A 15,546-nucleotide genomic window follows, 5' to 3' on the forward strand; every position below is an offset into this window, starting at 1 on the left:
TTCCAATAGAGTCTTCAGCTTCCTCCCAAGCCTTAAAGATGTGCTTGATCAAAGTTACACCAGCATCGGTTGTACAGCGACCTTTAGTGAAACCGTATTGTTCTTTGTGAAAGATGGAGTTTTTATTGAAATGGCGCAACATCTGTTCAAGCATCAACTTTTCAAATACCTTGCTGAGAACCGGTAAGACAGACACGGGTCTGTAGTTATTCGCTTCCTTACTATTTCCCGATTTGAATAAAGGAACTACTTTGCTGTGTTTCATTAAGTCAGGAAACACGCCTTGGTCTACGCTAACATTAAATATGTAAGTTAAATAAGGTGCAATTGTTTCAATAATTGACCTACATACCTTGACAGACATACCCCACAGATCTTCTGTTGATTTTATTTTAAGATCTTTAAAGGCTTTAATAATAGCCTCGGGGCTGGTATGTTGAAATTTAAATAGTAATTTGAGTAATCTGAGTTTAAATATAAACTGCTAGTTAACATTAACGAGCCCTAAACCTATTTCTTAATTGTTTTCGTGACTAAAACTGTGTATATTTACAGGTTAAGAATAAGCAATTGGGGGTTAACGATTAGCCGCACGGGATGATCGATCATACAGTTAAGCAACACTTGGCGCGGTCGGTCCTATGGCATAACGAGGTCCTCCGTGTTTCGGATAGAACAGTGAAGTGGTTCCGTGTTATTATTTGAACATCTTTTGCACTCGTTTCGGGTAGCCAGAAGCGATAAAGTTTAACATCCAGGTTTACCAGGGACATTCAACTAAATACTTTCCCGAGTAGCTGAGTTTTTTTTTTCAGTTAGACACATTAATAGCTGTTAGGAAAAGGCTAGGCAAATTATCAGAATGCTGAATGGGCTTAACATGACCGAATAGTCAATCAATAATTATATCCATGATAAGGTGAGTTGATTCCTTAGACTGGTATACATTCCATGGTTAAAAGTTTGTCATGCAGAGGAGCCTATATCGTTTATGACCACGCACGATGCGCGCTGGCTCGAGGCAGATTGACCGAACTTTTACGACATAAATATGACCTATGTGAACTTCCCTATATTTAATGTCAGAGATTTTTATGATTCACTCTCGTTGAAGAGAGGATAAAGCACCAACATACCTATTACATTTTATATATGCAAATTAGACCAGACAATGTATGATGCATCCGAATAATTTGCTGACAATTATTCCATCCTGCACCTAAGTCATCCTTTTACTAAGAATATCATTACTTATCACAGGAAACTATCTATTCAAAATTAAATTATTAAGATACCAATCTATACGAAATAATTCAGTCTGCCTGATTATCAGTTCTCCGTAACATCATGAATAATAATTATATCAGATTCAACTTGAATATTTTCAAGGTGACTTTTTATGTATTTTATTGCAAACCGGTTTGGCGTTTCGTTCACCTTAGATATTGAACCCAATATAATTTTAATTAAAATTGCTACCCTATTAAAATATCTCATTAGCGGTTGCGCCACAAAATACATAGGTATAGTAAGTTCAACTCAGTTGTGCGCGCGGCCTTATGTGTGGGTAACCCTTGTACATATACAGTAACTTTGTGTGCGTGACAAGAGGTACAGTCGGGTACAATACAGTTATTTAGGGGTTGTATACGGGGGTTTAAAGAAAAACAGTTATTACGTAATTTAATGTTTATTTATTTATAATGATTATGAATCGCTATTTGAAAAATCAAATGATGAATTTTCGGATTCGCTACTCTCCAAGGAGAATTATAAATTCTGACTCCAATGTCAAAATGTCTATAGTATTCTTCTTTTTTCTTTTCTACATGTCGACAAGTATTACGCCACATCCCTTCATCAATTTGACTTAAACGTTCATTTATGAGTTTCATTATTTTGTTATTTTGGTCGACATTATGCGAAGCAATATAACTTTTTAAAATTCCCCACACATTTTGTTTACATTATTATACTAGATTATACCTCTTTTTACATTCTTAGTCCACACTTTTATTTATTGTCCACGTACCCCGAGCTAGAAAATATGTACTTAAGGAGTATTCAATTCTTAGATACTGTCAATGTCAATTTGAAAAGACGTATGAAAAAATAATGAAAAACTATATTTAATAATAAAAAGCTTTGAATGTCGTTTTATTTTTTGAAACGCTTTATCTGACTCCTTAATAATTTCTCCGCGAATAACTAGTATTTTCGTAAACGACTGTACCCATAAGAAAAAGTGATAAGAACACGTCATGCTCGGACGACGTCACTGTCACACGAATGAAAGTTGTATATTTACAAGCCGACGCACACATAGGGCCGCGCGCAAATCTGAGTTGAACTATCTATACAGAAGTCAATCTACATACAAAGCGCGTTCGAGTCACGCAGACATAGGTGTCTCTGTGTGCGTGTTCACAGACGCGCTGTCTCAAAACAACTCAAAACAGTGCAAGCGCGGCTGCCGTTTTCTTGAGATACGCGCGTCACACACAAGGTAGATAAAATAATGTGCACTCGTTGTGATACCTACCTAACTGTAATTTGACTGTAATATTTTTAATTTTAATAACAAAAGAAAAAGTAATAATGGAGCAACAAAAAAAGTCGTATTATAATTGTTCAGTGGACGGTTAGTTTTATACAACAATAAACAGTGAATTGTCGTTTTTTTAGCCTGCCGTATTACCTATAGTATGTACCTACTTATTTTCTCATATTTCGATGGTTCGTATAATAAACGCAGTAGGTACAGTTAGGTGGGTAGGTAAGCGCCCCGGCGGCCTCTGGCCCAATGCCGTAATAAGTTTTGCTAGTGTCGACTCAGGCGAACCTCCCAACCTACCCTAAAAGATTATTACTAGTAGGAGTTGATAATTGAGTGAGTGTCAGTATGACGAGTGACAGGGGAAAATGGAAGAAAATGACATATTGCGCCGACCCCAAGTAATATTTGGGAACAGGGCAGGAGAAAGAAAGAAGGAGTTGATAATTTTTGTGATCATGGCGAGAGTATGTTGTAAGGTAGACGAAATAAAACTCGCACATCAAGGTTTCTGTAGGTAGAAGCAAGCTTAGATCAGGGACTGTACCAGCCCATTACATACAAAAAAAAATTTCACAAGTAAAGAGGAGGGTAAGTATATATGTATGAATAACAAAATTATAAATTGCGGTTTCTGAAAAAGTTCGGTATCTCGTTCAAACGAATTTCCGTTGAAAGTGTTTATTAACCTCTTGTATGCCACATTAAATATTTTATTATTATTGGTTTATATTTCATTTTTCCTGTTTTATTCTTAACAATACATCAAATAATTAGATACGAGTACCACTACCACGTTAGTTTTATGCGCATAAAAAAGTTGACAGCCCTAGCGCGACCGCCGAGTTTAGGCATGAAAAGTGAAGTACATACATGAGATTGACTTCTGTTCTATTTTGTGGTTGCGCGCTATTACTGAATTACCTAGGCATTTTAATTAAGCATTCTTCTAGAGGGTTTCACATACCAGTCTGCAGTCTAGGTAGATGTTACGGTGAAAGTATACCTTCCCTATTTCGACTCGAATAGTTGTTATTTTTGATTTTACTAGTAGTTGATTTACTATAGTTTTTTTTAACTATAATTTAATTTTGTAGTGTGTCTAAAAGGTCGTCTGAATTGTTCAATGGTAATACTGTCCCAACAATGAATGCATGAATGCATTTTTTAATTTTGTGTGAGGAATAAATTTATTGAGCTATTTCATACAACATTAAAATTTGCATATTTCAAATCATCTGAAACTAGGTTTTTGCTCCTTGTATCAACACCTTTTAAATGTTAAGGTCAACTGTATCACGATACTCAGTGGTACTAATAATATCATCATGAATATTAAAAACGTAACTAATTGGATGTTCGTTTCATCGGTCTACACCTGTCTACACTGATCTGTATTGCATCAACTGTAGTTTAATTATTTACTAGCTTTTTTCAGTTTATTTCACTAGTGTCTTCAATTATATTTTAGCTATTTGTTACTTTGTTAGTCTATTATCAAAAAGCTTCTCATACATGAAACTCTATAAACTAATACGACTTAGGGTCCAGGTCCTATACTATAACGTATGGAGGCAAGATGAGGAGACCTTTGCCTAGCAGGGGGACATTATAGGCTTAACTTATTATTACCTTAATAACAAATAAAAAACTTTATGGCTAGGATCCAAATTCTATCAAAACCGGCCCAGCAAAAACATCGACCGTCAAAGCAAACATTCATATACTTTCGCATTTATACCTAGTATTATAACAGTTGATAATAAAACTATATTACCGATTAACCCTCAGATCACCCAACGTGACTGGTTACCGATGGCCGACCGGTTACTTAGACTCGTTCTGTCAGTAAACATGCTGCTCTTGCTTTAATAAGCAAACTAATAAGGATTGGAAAGCAAGCTGTTTATCTGATATTCATCTTGCGGGCTGTAGATGGATGGAAATACTGGGCCACTAAAATATAAGTCTGATCGCCATGAAGACGAAGATGGATGGAAAATGGTAGGTTGGTCAAAATGACACGTGGTCTCCTTTTTTAGGTAAGTAGGTGCACATTTGCTGAGCATCAGATCCAGTAATCTTATATGCGTACCTACGCAGAGTATTCTTCCTTGTAGTTTCTTATAGTATTACTCATAAAAATACATAGACGAATTTACAGGCCATTACCATTAGGAAGTGCTTAAATGAAAAAAATTGGAGCCCCTTAGTCAGTTGGCCAAAAACAGTGTTACCAAATATAAATGATGCTTAATTAATTTAATTAACAAACAAAAGACAAACACTACCCTGATAACTACAGACACGTGATGTCTCGAAAATAATGTTTTAAGTAATTTCTCCAGCTATCCCAAGTAAAAAGAAGAAAGTTCGACATGATGCTTTCACAGTAATTCATCTTGTCTTAACATGTTAATCGGATGAAACCATCTGAGCTGTCTATCTAGAAACTCGAGGTAATTTGTAAGCTCACAATTAGTGTTAATAAACTATAATTATGGTGTAAAATGCTCTCAGTTAGCACCTACTTTGAGATCTACTTTCTGTCTTTGGGTGTATGATGAAATGAGGTTTCATGAAAATTTCAATAGAGGAGAACGTGTTTATAAAATGGAGTTGCAATTTCTGAGCTATTGTCGCTAATACATATTACAATAAATTATGAAAGTATATATTATGAAAATATATAGCCTGAATGACTGTGTGCTATCCATTAACAGAAAATTACTGTAACGATTTTGCGATTTTGCTGAAATTTTATAAGAATCCATAACCTTTTTTAACGTTTTTTTATTTTTAGAACAGATTTATTCTTATTTATTTATTGGGGTGTGAAATAGTGTATATATTTTCTTCCAAATAACTGCACATATCGTGGTTAGTAACATAAGCATTACCATAAAGTTACCAAAGTCCTCACGACAGTGTGTGATTTGAATATATTTATTTGTACAATTAATTATCGTATTAGTGTCACTGCTTTTCTCATAAACAGTTTTCATAAAACCATTAAAGATGTCAGAAAAACAAATCAAGAAAAATTGCGTGATTCGTCATGCCGGTAATATTATGAAATTTTAACAAATACCTGAGGAGCCATGTTTAATGATAACACTTAAGTACATAACCGCCAGACTTCCGACAAAACCACAGGTATTTGTGACTCACTTACAAATGTACGGAAAACACACTTGGTACTTGGTACAACTGGCGTATGTCGTGAACAACTTTAAGTCAATTCGTTGCTGACGCTACAAGGAGGTTTAAGTCTCGTAAAACTTGCAGCTTTGTCTATCTAATTATAAAATACGGATTTCTTTTTTTTGTATTCTATTAAAACTAAAGTTTTGGTCACAAAAATTGACAATAATGTTCCTTCTGTGGGGAGGATTATGACACTTTGATTTTATTTTCTTCTGGGTCGGAAGTGCTACCCTTAATCTGATCGCCTGTTTTAGTTTGTGGCAAACTTAATGGCTGTTTAGCTAACTATTTCTGTCATATCAGCGGGTCGGAAGATGAACGCGTGGCATATGGGTCATTTGCGCGTACTTGCTCGAAAGTTAGCTACCAGCCACCAATAAGTTTGGCGCAAATTATACCAGGATATCACACTTCAAAAGAGATTACAATTTCTTCAATGGAAAACTACTCAACGTTGTTTAATCTATGAGCTACTAAATACAATGGTATGTTTAATAACAATAGTTGGTACAAATACAATGGGTATTATTTCTGCTTACTATTACTTACTATTCGTTGCGGACAAATATCCAGTGTATGGTCACGGTTCTTTTAATTCCAGCGTATGAAGCGGTAAGTCGTGATGAGAGGTTTAAGTCGATCACGATCTATGTGGGCACATCCTTATATTCTTGTGGAGTAGCTTTGCTTGTCCGAAGTTGGGTATTAGGGTATTAGTAACTTCATGACAGTCTAAATGTATGAACAGAACACTACTGAGGCAGCAAATGGCTTTTGGAGTGTCAAAGTCGTTTGTCAAGAATTGTCGAAGAAGATGGTATAGGTAGTCACAAAACTTGTAATTGTATGCAAAGTAAAAGATATACTGTCTTACCACAAAAACTTTTTAACGTCAGTTTAAGACTTGTCTAAAAAAAATGTCAAATTATGACGTTGACGGTTCATTTTGGAGCCACATTTTTTTTAGACAAGTGTAAAACAATGGTTAAAGTTTTTGTAGTAAGGCCAATATTGTCTAGACGGTGACGCGATGACCTTAATGTTGATATATTTACAAACATTGTCTGTAATATGATCGTCATAATAATTCAACTCCTAGACAGAGATTTAACAACAGTGGAGACACGTGCATTGATCATAATTTATTTCTCCATTCCAAACTCCACTTCACCATTCGACTCACAATAAAAAACTAGTCCACTAATTTAAAACATTCAATACTAGCAATTTCAACACCGAACTGAGGTCTTTATCGATACTCAGAAGTAACACTGGGACATCTAACACAATAAACCACAAACGTAAAATATAACGTTAAAGTTCCACCAGGTTTTGTTTTAAACATCGATAAAAAGAAGTATCGGTTAACCACAAAGCTTCGTAACTGATCATAAACACAGGTCAACGACCTTGAATTTAATTTCTCTGTCAAGCGAAACACCAGAATTTGAGCATGAATTATGAAGACACAAAATATTTTCGCTAACACAGTTTGAGTTATAACATCAATTTTGAGAGCTCAAATTGCGCTTTGCTTAAATGCAATCGGAGACGCCATATCGTAGTTGGTTGGTTTAAAATCTAAAGCACTTTAGGTCTTGATATAGCAGAAGTAGGAGCTATTTCAACACAAAACGTTTGGAGATCGCGAATTCGCGAATACCAATCTATACTTATCATTGAACCTTGAACTTTCAACTCACGGACACTCGCTGTTCCATTTAGCAAAAACAGTGTGCACGCTAGATAATGCATTAGTTCAAATTGATATATTAAATGCGCACGTTTGTTTGGTCAGATGGCTGCTGGTTTTGCAGTTAGGCACGTTAAAAATAAGTGAATTTATGACAGATAAGCCTAATATTTAGACTCTTTTCAGAAGACTACTTGGCTTAGCCATCATCGCCTATTAAATCCATCCTATAGCTTAAAAGTGAAGCATGGGATCTATCGTAGGGTTAAAACTTTACCCTAATTGCCATAGAAGGCACTGGAGACATCTAACGTCTCATAAAGGTTGATCACGCGCGCAAATTGCAAAGAGAAATCAGATGTAAATGATGCAGACGTTGCTCGAGATGTTGCAATACACCCCAAATTCCTATGCATTAAAATCGATTTTCAGGACGCAGATGGAAACGAGAGGAATTACTAGTTGCAGTCATTTATTTAAATGACCTTTGAAATTCCAGTGAAACACATCAACAACAACGGTTTGAAACAAGTCATGCCCATTTGTGTGAGAAATGAATGGCAGGAAGCGATGACCCACTGTTTGAGTTACTCTTTTGTGTATTTTGTGTACAAAAGTATATTTTGTGTTAACCCCCTTTGTGGTAGGCCATTGGATGCACTTCTAATATATTGTGTATCAATTTATGGAGACAGAACTAATGTATCGGATGATGATGCATAGCAATAGTGATACTTGATGTTTTCCAGTAATTTTGCGAGTATATATCAGATGGCTGATATAATAAAGGTATTGGAACATCATTTTGTGACGGGCCTTTCATAATTAACAGTACCAGTTAATAGAGTAGATAGGTGAATATCTAACATTTGTATAATGTTTTTGGTCTTTGCTTTTTTAATCTTATATGAGTTTGGCTGAAAATGGAGTCAAAACATTTTTTGGACATCCGTACCTACCTGACAGATTGGCAGAATTAGAATTCACGAAGCATTTATTCGAAGATTCAGGAGAAATTACTACTAAATAAAAATCCCCTAAGAAGCCTTAATACGTGTATTTAACTTCGATATTAAATTTCAACTAGTTTTCCATGATACCGCTGTATTTACCTCATCTTACCAGTCTACCATCAGATTACCTTCACCGGTACCCATAGGCGCCGCCGCCGCTGCAAACGCATCGTAATACCCTATACTTAAGACTACCGCTTTTTGCTCACGGTATGAGCAAATTGCAAGATCATCGCTTAGTAAGAACGGTTTCCTATTAGTAATAACATATTTATAGTATGGACTCTGATCCTTAATGCCTTGGGAAAATATTGTGGAAATAAACGTTTAATTACTATCAGGTTAGACATGGGTATTAAAGGAACTGGTTGGATGGTTCATCATGGTAGTTTGTGTTATCTATATAGCAAGATGTCTTACTTAACTGTTCTATGATAAGTTTTATCAAGCAAACTGGTTATATGAATTATTGGAGCGTGCAATCCTGGGTTCGTTTTCCTGGCTATGTAGTGTGATAGGGTATCGCACTTTAAAATGCTCAATAGGTGCTCTTCTTTCTTAATTATACATCATCATCATCATTCTCCTGACCTTGTCCTATTTTTTTATTTGGGGTCAGCACAACATATTATCTTATTTTATTCGTCCTAAATTATACATTTACTTGAAAGGTCGGGGCTATGCTAGGTCTTCGGTGCAATACATTTTGACAAATACATAGGTAACAAGTAAATATCAACATCATTACGTCGTTAGCACGTGACATTTTATCCTATTTCCTCTAACAATACTTCCTTGTATGTAGGTAAAGTAGGTTTGATGACTGTTTTCAACCGGCAAGCGTGATGTGGTAAGCTAAAACGTGTATGAATGTAGCCTCACGTTTTAAGTCGTAGGTTTTCACCGGCTTCTGTTACTGAATGGGAAATACCTGTGGGGATCTTACCTCAACTAACAAACATGATAGGAATACTTAATAATTATTATTACTACCTTATCAGCGCCATCATCAGACTTTGGCAGTGATTCTTACCTTTGGTTGAAAATTCACCATGTATTTTGTATCATAGATCATCAGATATCAGACTTTTTTTATAAAGTGCCTGGAATCAAGGGCTACCTGGCCTTAAATTAAGTATATTACCTATACGGTACTAATAAGACGATCCATATGAAGCTTGAATTATGGATAGAACCTCAGACGTAATGCTCAGTAGCAGCCTGGCAATCATTAGAGCACAGGCCTGTATACATAATTCATGATACTAGTTATAGTGGAAGTAAAAATCTATTACCGATGGTAAATTCGTCATTCTTCGAATCCATTAGTGACTTTATCGAACAATTTGTATGCAGTACGTGACAATCTTATTAACTTAACCGCTGTACTACTGCAAAGTATCTAAGTACAATATAATCATAGTATACCTCAAACTATGAAACATCCACAAAGGAATTCCCAATACCAACCATTCGAAGAATTTCCTACAAAACCTTTTCATCAACTTACAAGCCAAAATCAACCTTACACCATCACAATAAGACTTCAAATTCAATAACAGTGAACAGCCTATTTAACACCCAGGTAAGTTTAATACGACTGATTTCAAAAGTCCTGTTTTATCTGCAAAAGGATTCTTCGGGGTCTATTTTTGATTTGGTCGGTTATTTTTAAAACATGCAACGGTTGAAGCAATTTGTGTTATGTTATTTTTTTATCTTACTTTTGTTGTGTTGTTACTTTTTTGTCGATACGGAGTAATTATTTTGGTTCTAGCTTGCGTTTGGGGTCGATAAAACCAAAAAAAAAAGCTGACGTTATTGAGATGTCAAATAACGAATTTCTATCTTCTTTGGAGCTGCACTCTGTCGTATTTTTAAGCTTATTTCTTATTCTAGTTACCTTCTTTTTAATATTTTTTTAAGTCCACTGAGTTCACTAGATGTCAGTTTTTGCCATTAAGAAATAATTTCACAAGATAAATGGATGCCATTTTAATTATCTACAAGGTCTCCTCAATTATCTCTTTCTTACAAAAAACTCTGGTAACAAGTGCGTTATCAGTGCAATTCAGAATGGGTATTACTCCAATCTTGCATCAGTGTCTGTTAAGTGCAACCCAAACATAAAAGATTAGATAGCATGACTTATGACTGCTTTTTAAACTTAAACTGAAGATAGATTGATAAATCATTATGACAGTTGAAAGTTTAGTCATTTATCCTTTAATGTACTCAGATACGTTTTTCCTAACTATTTTAGGAAGCCGATATGAGCTTAACTCAGATAATACGCTTATAGCAAACCTTAGAGTGGAAGAAAGTGGATGAGCGAAGGAAATAAAAAAAAAACCAACAGCATCAGAATAACATGAACATAGTAAAAAAATGTTTGATAAAAACCAATGAGCAAAATCATAAAAGTATAGACAAAGTGCAGGTGCATTAACTTGTTACATCACCAGTTATACTGAAGGACGAATACAATGAAGGATCAAGCTATAGTTTTTATACAATCAAACAGTCGAACGATGAACTATTATAATACCAATATTATCTATTGGACAGATACTACCTGTTGGGCTTATAAAAAACTTATGTGGCGTGAGAAAAAGGTTCGAAGGGGATTTAATTTTGGTATTTGGAATTTAACTGAAATAAACTTCAGTGTGTGCTTCAGCTATAGCTATAGAGTATAGACAGCTGGTTTATGAAGAAACCATTATTTCCCTTTCTATGCCTTCGAAACCATATATCATTTCTTGAGAGAATAACGACCATTTCTCAGGATACACGCGAGATATTGCCACTGGCTATTGCCATTACAGAAGCATGGCCGTGATCCCCACAATTACACCTTTAAAAAAAATCGAAGATTCACTTCGTTCCAGAATGTTCTTTGACTATGAAAATGCATCCTTCCATCAAAACCTATACAGATAGGTACTTCTTAAATAGAGAGCAAACCTTATAAGCAACGAAGGTCAACAGTGTCCTCATTACAAACATTATCAACACCTACAGCTGTGTGCAATAATCACAACGAACACATATCGATCACAACAGCTCGTTACAAATGACAGCTCATTTCCTAAGAACATTAACTCAGCTTTCACCCTCGTGTGAATGTAACTTTAAGTTTCCTAGAAAAACATAATAGACTGCATCTAGTGTATTTATGAAATCAATCTCGCACGTCTTGATAGGCCTTTGTGTCTAAACGACGATATGAAAGAGGAAGTTATTGATTCTTGGTGATACTTGGAACAGCTTCTAGTATGTATGTCACTTGTGCCGTTTCTGGTACTATCTCTTATTCTAGAAAGGGACATCTTCAAATTTTGTATTCATCAGGACAGCATTACTGTGCGTGCCGTTCAGGTTGATCTACATTGGTTTTACCATCTTACTGATCTATATCAGTAGGTATCCATAATTCCTGACTCATCATCTACTTGATAATACTTGACTATTTAAATACAACTTTTATTTAATGCGACTCAAAAAAATGGAAAGCTTCTTCTATTCTAACTCCAGACAAAACAGCAAACGTGTGTGTAGTGCAAGCACACGATAGCATCAGTAGCATAAAATATGAAGTATCAGTACACGTATATTTTGCACCAACCGAATCAATTAGCTCCACAAAGTTCGCATGTTATCAGTCACGCAATAACTCTGTCACACAAATGGGATTTGTATTGTTAATGTAAATTAACTCGAAACTTGCGAAACACGTCTTCGAAAAGATAAAGAACTATATTTAGTTTGTAGTAAACAATACTGTTTGAGGCGAGCGTTCTGTGAATGAAGATTTTGATGTAACAAGTGCTAAACAGACAATGCTTGGTAAGGATGAAACATTAGAAATGGTTAGTGATTTATTTGAAATTAACATGGAATAAAATGGTGCAGATACAAATCTACAAATACAGCAAGATTTTGGTGTCAACCAATTACATGTTAGCATGGTGAAAATTACCAAAGTCAACAAGAAAATCAAAAGACTTGAAACTGACTTGAAAACAAAAAATGAAGGTAAGCTAATAGCAAAGATAAAAAAAGATTTTTATGCTCTGTCCTCTGGAATAGGATACTAAACCTTGCCTTTGGGCTTTAACTGGAGAACCTAATAACCAAAAGCTATAATTACTTCAGAAAGAACATTAAAAGGAGTCGTAATGAAAATTATTGCTTTCCAGTTAATTAAAATATGAATGTTAGTTAGAAATTTTATAATACTTAATTATATTCCAAGTACTAGAAAACTTGAATGACGATCAAAACGAGCATTAGTGTGTTTTAAATTATTTGCCTTTTCAAGCCGCATATTATTTACTCTTAACTACTTATACCATACGTCGTGAATGAAATGTTGGTCTGCAGTTTCTACATTTTCATGAATTACATCTTTAACTTTAGTAACATTTAGCTGTTAAAATATTCTTAAAGTCTTATTTACAACTTCAATACTGAACTGAAATTCCTTTAAAAATTGCGTCACACGAGTTAACTTCTCTGTGATGAATGGTATCTTAACGAATGCAATTTCCGCAAAATAAGTTATTACTTAAGGAAAATCTTGTCTAGATTCTAACGTACTGGGTCTTGATTGGACCAGAGGTTTATTAGCCACCCGTCGCGTTATCAGGCTATCTAGATTCTTTCTCATACTGAGGAGACAAGATAAGACACATTAGTAGTTAACACGATATTTTCTAAATAGACAGTTGTAATAATTGCATGTTTAAGATTTTTTGCCAGAGTCATGATAATCGGCCGATTTGTCTTGGTGAATTTTAGAGTCATCTTGCTGGACTACAACCAGTACAATCGTGGATAACAAGAATAATGAATCGATTTGTTCTGCTTACTAAGTAGGTTTGAATAGATGGTTAGTAATCTCGAATAAATAACTAAGAAAACTGCGCGAGCGCACCTTACATATTGCTTAATCATAGGTCATTACTTAACTGTGGAGTTCTCCAAATCACCTATCAAGAACTTACATTCGAATGACGTCAGGCCAAAACAGCTGTTAGTTGACACAACACTATTGAAAAGTCATAACAAATCGAACGTTTCGTTTCGCAATTCCAGCAATTTAATAAAGCCTCCTAATAGGTTATTATTTTGCAATTAACTTACGACAACATCCAAAGTCGAGGTAGACGACATGTCGATTGTGAAAATCCCGTCGCCACTAGACGCTGGCACCACTTTAGAACCACGTTTTGGCACTTTGAAGCACCCCACTAACTTAAAAGTACGCACCATGATCACTGTTTACACTAAAAACACTTTTTTAATTCAAAAACGGTTGTGTTTACACTTCGAATAAATTAAATATGGCGGTAAAACACGATGGCCGTGCGAACGGTCCGCGCATGCGCGTTTGAATGACAGTTTGGGTCATTATGGCGCGAACAGCGACGGTGAGTAAGGCCAGGTAGATTTGTCTATTATCAGGAACTTGATGGACTGCGATAAAACCTTTTTTGCATTGTTTCCCAACCGTGAAGTTCGAGAAGCGTGGGGTATTGTAAACCCGTTTTTTTTATTCCCACGATCCTGATTTTTGTGGAACCGTTTATTTTAATAGGTATGCGGATTCTCTCAGAATTAAGGTTATTATTTATTAGGAGTAGCCATATCAATTTACAGGCGCATATTATGCTAATATGGACCGACATTGACTCGATTTTTTGGAAACGCTTATCTTGATCTATTTTTATTGGTCTTTTTAAGCAGAATTGTAAAAGTCCGCCTATTAATTACACATATCGAAATAACAATAGCTGAGATAAATAATAACTCTTAATGATCTCAGGGAATTCCGAAGTCGATATTATGATTATCGAAAACATCTACCAGGATTAGGAATGATTCGAGACGTGAATCCAGGACCCATATTTGAAAAAGGCTTCTCTAAAAAGAGTAGCAAAAATACTCATGGAAAAATTACATAAAGTACCAAATTCAAATGCAAATGACCTCATATGCATTTTGCTCTCCATACTTTCATCGACACCCGTAACTTAAGAACCAAAACCAAAAACGAGTTTTGTTAGCAACACTGTCGCGTGCAAGACTTTGCCATTTACATTTTAATCTCAGTGTTGCCAAGTGAAAGTAGTTGCGCAAGGACATTGATCGCGGGTACCGCTCAATGATTCATCGAATACAATGAACTGACCGAGCTGTGTCTAGAAATGGAGGTAGCTTAGACTAAGACTAACAATGGATTTATGATTGCTTAAGAGTTCATATTTGAAATAAAATTTTGAGTTTGAGTTTGACGTGGGTGGAATTGTGGAGAACAGCCACTGTTTAAAAAGCAAGTCGGTACAAAGCTCGGATAAGATTCTCGGTACCTTAAAAGATAAGTTAAGACAGTTGACTACGAATTAAACTAAATGCTATGAGCAGGCTAAACAGTTCATGCAACTTCGATCATGGTCAGCAATCCAAGATTCCTGCAAATCTAGGAAGGAGTCTTTATTAAAGGTACATTCTTATGGAAAGTCGGAAGCTAGTGTGTGGTTCCAAATAATTGATCTTATCGAGAAATGGGCAGAAGACAAGACCACCACAGATCGACATTTCAAAATAGAAGCATATTGAAATGTATCTGATCGCAATACTTCGAAACCGGTTCCTCAAGCACGCAGAGATATATTGCGGAATAGCTTCGATCCAAAATTAACATACGTCCTTCTTAGAACAGGCAATATCAATGAGTGAGTCAACTTGCACTCAACTGTTTTCCTACGAATTCTAATCCTAAGTTGTTATAAATCGAAGAGTTAATTTTTTTTTAAAGCTTTTTAATATAGGTGTTGCCGGGGAGTTTTTGAGCCACTTCTTCCCATTAACAACACATAGCAAGTGGTGAAGGGCGGGCGTTTTCGGAGGTCGTCTCATGTAATTGTGACGTTACGTTTAATAAATTTAATTTTGATAGGAAGTAGGTCTTTCAGGACATAGGTGAATCCGAGAGATATAGCTGTATTCAAAACCATACCTACATGTTTATGGTTCAACGGGAATTCTCTCACGATTTTGGTAACTACAAATTC

At 35.4% G+C, this 15,546-nt stretch overlaps 1 protein-coding gene across 1 annotated transcript in view; it reads right to left on the reverse strand.

Annotated features, from left to right (window-relative positions):
- LOC110376222 (phospholipid phosphatase 3) overlaps positions 1 to 13,881 on the reverse strand; it is a 94,135-nt gene extending 80,254 nt beyond the window's left edge. Inside the window, exon 1 of the mRNA XM_064038084.1 lies at positions 13,616 to 13,881. Coding sequence (XP_063894154.1) covers positions 13,616 to 13,744 — 129 coding nt within the window. The 5' untranslated portion in view covers positions 13,745 to 13,881. The remainder of the gene's footprint in view (positions 1 to 13,615) is intronic.
- Positions 13,882 to 15,546: the final 1,665 nt, after the last annotated feature.

The sequence above is a fragment of the Helicoverpa armigera genome, chromosome 15 (genome assembly GCF_030705265.1).
Source record: "Helicoverpa armigera isolate CAAS_96S chromosome 15, ASM3070526v1, whole genome shotgun sequence".
Lineage (NCBI taxonomy): Eukaryota > Metazoa > Arthropoda > Insecta > Lepidoptera > Noctuidae > Helicoverpa > Helicoverpa armigera.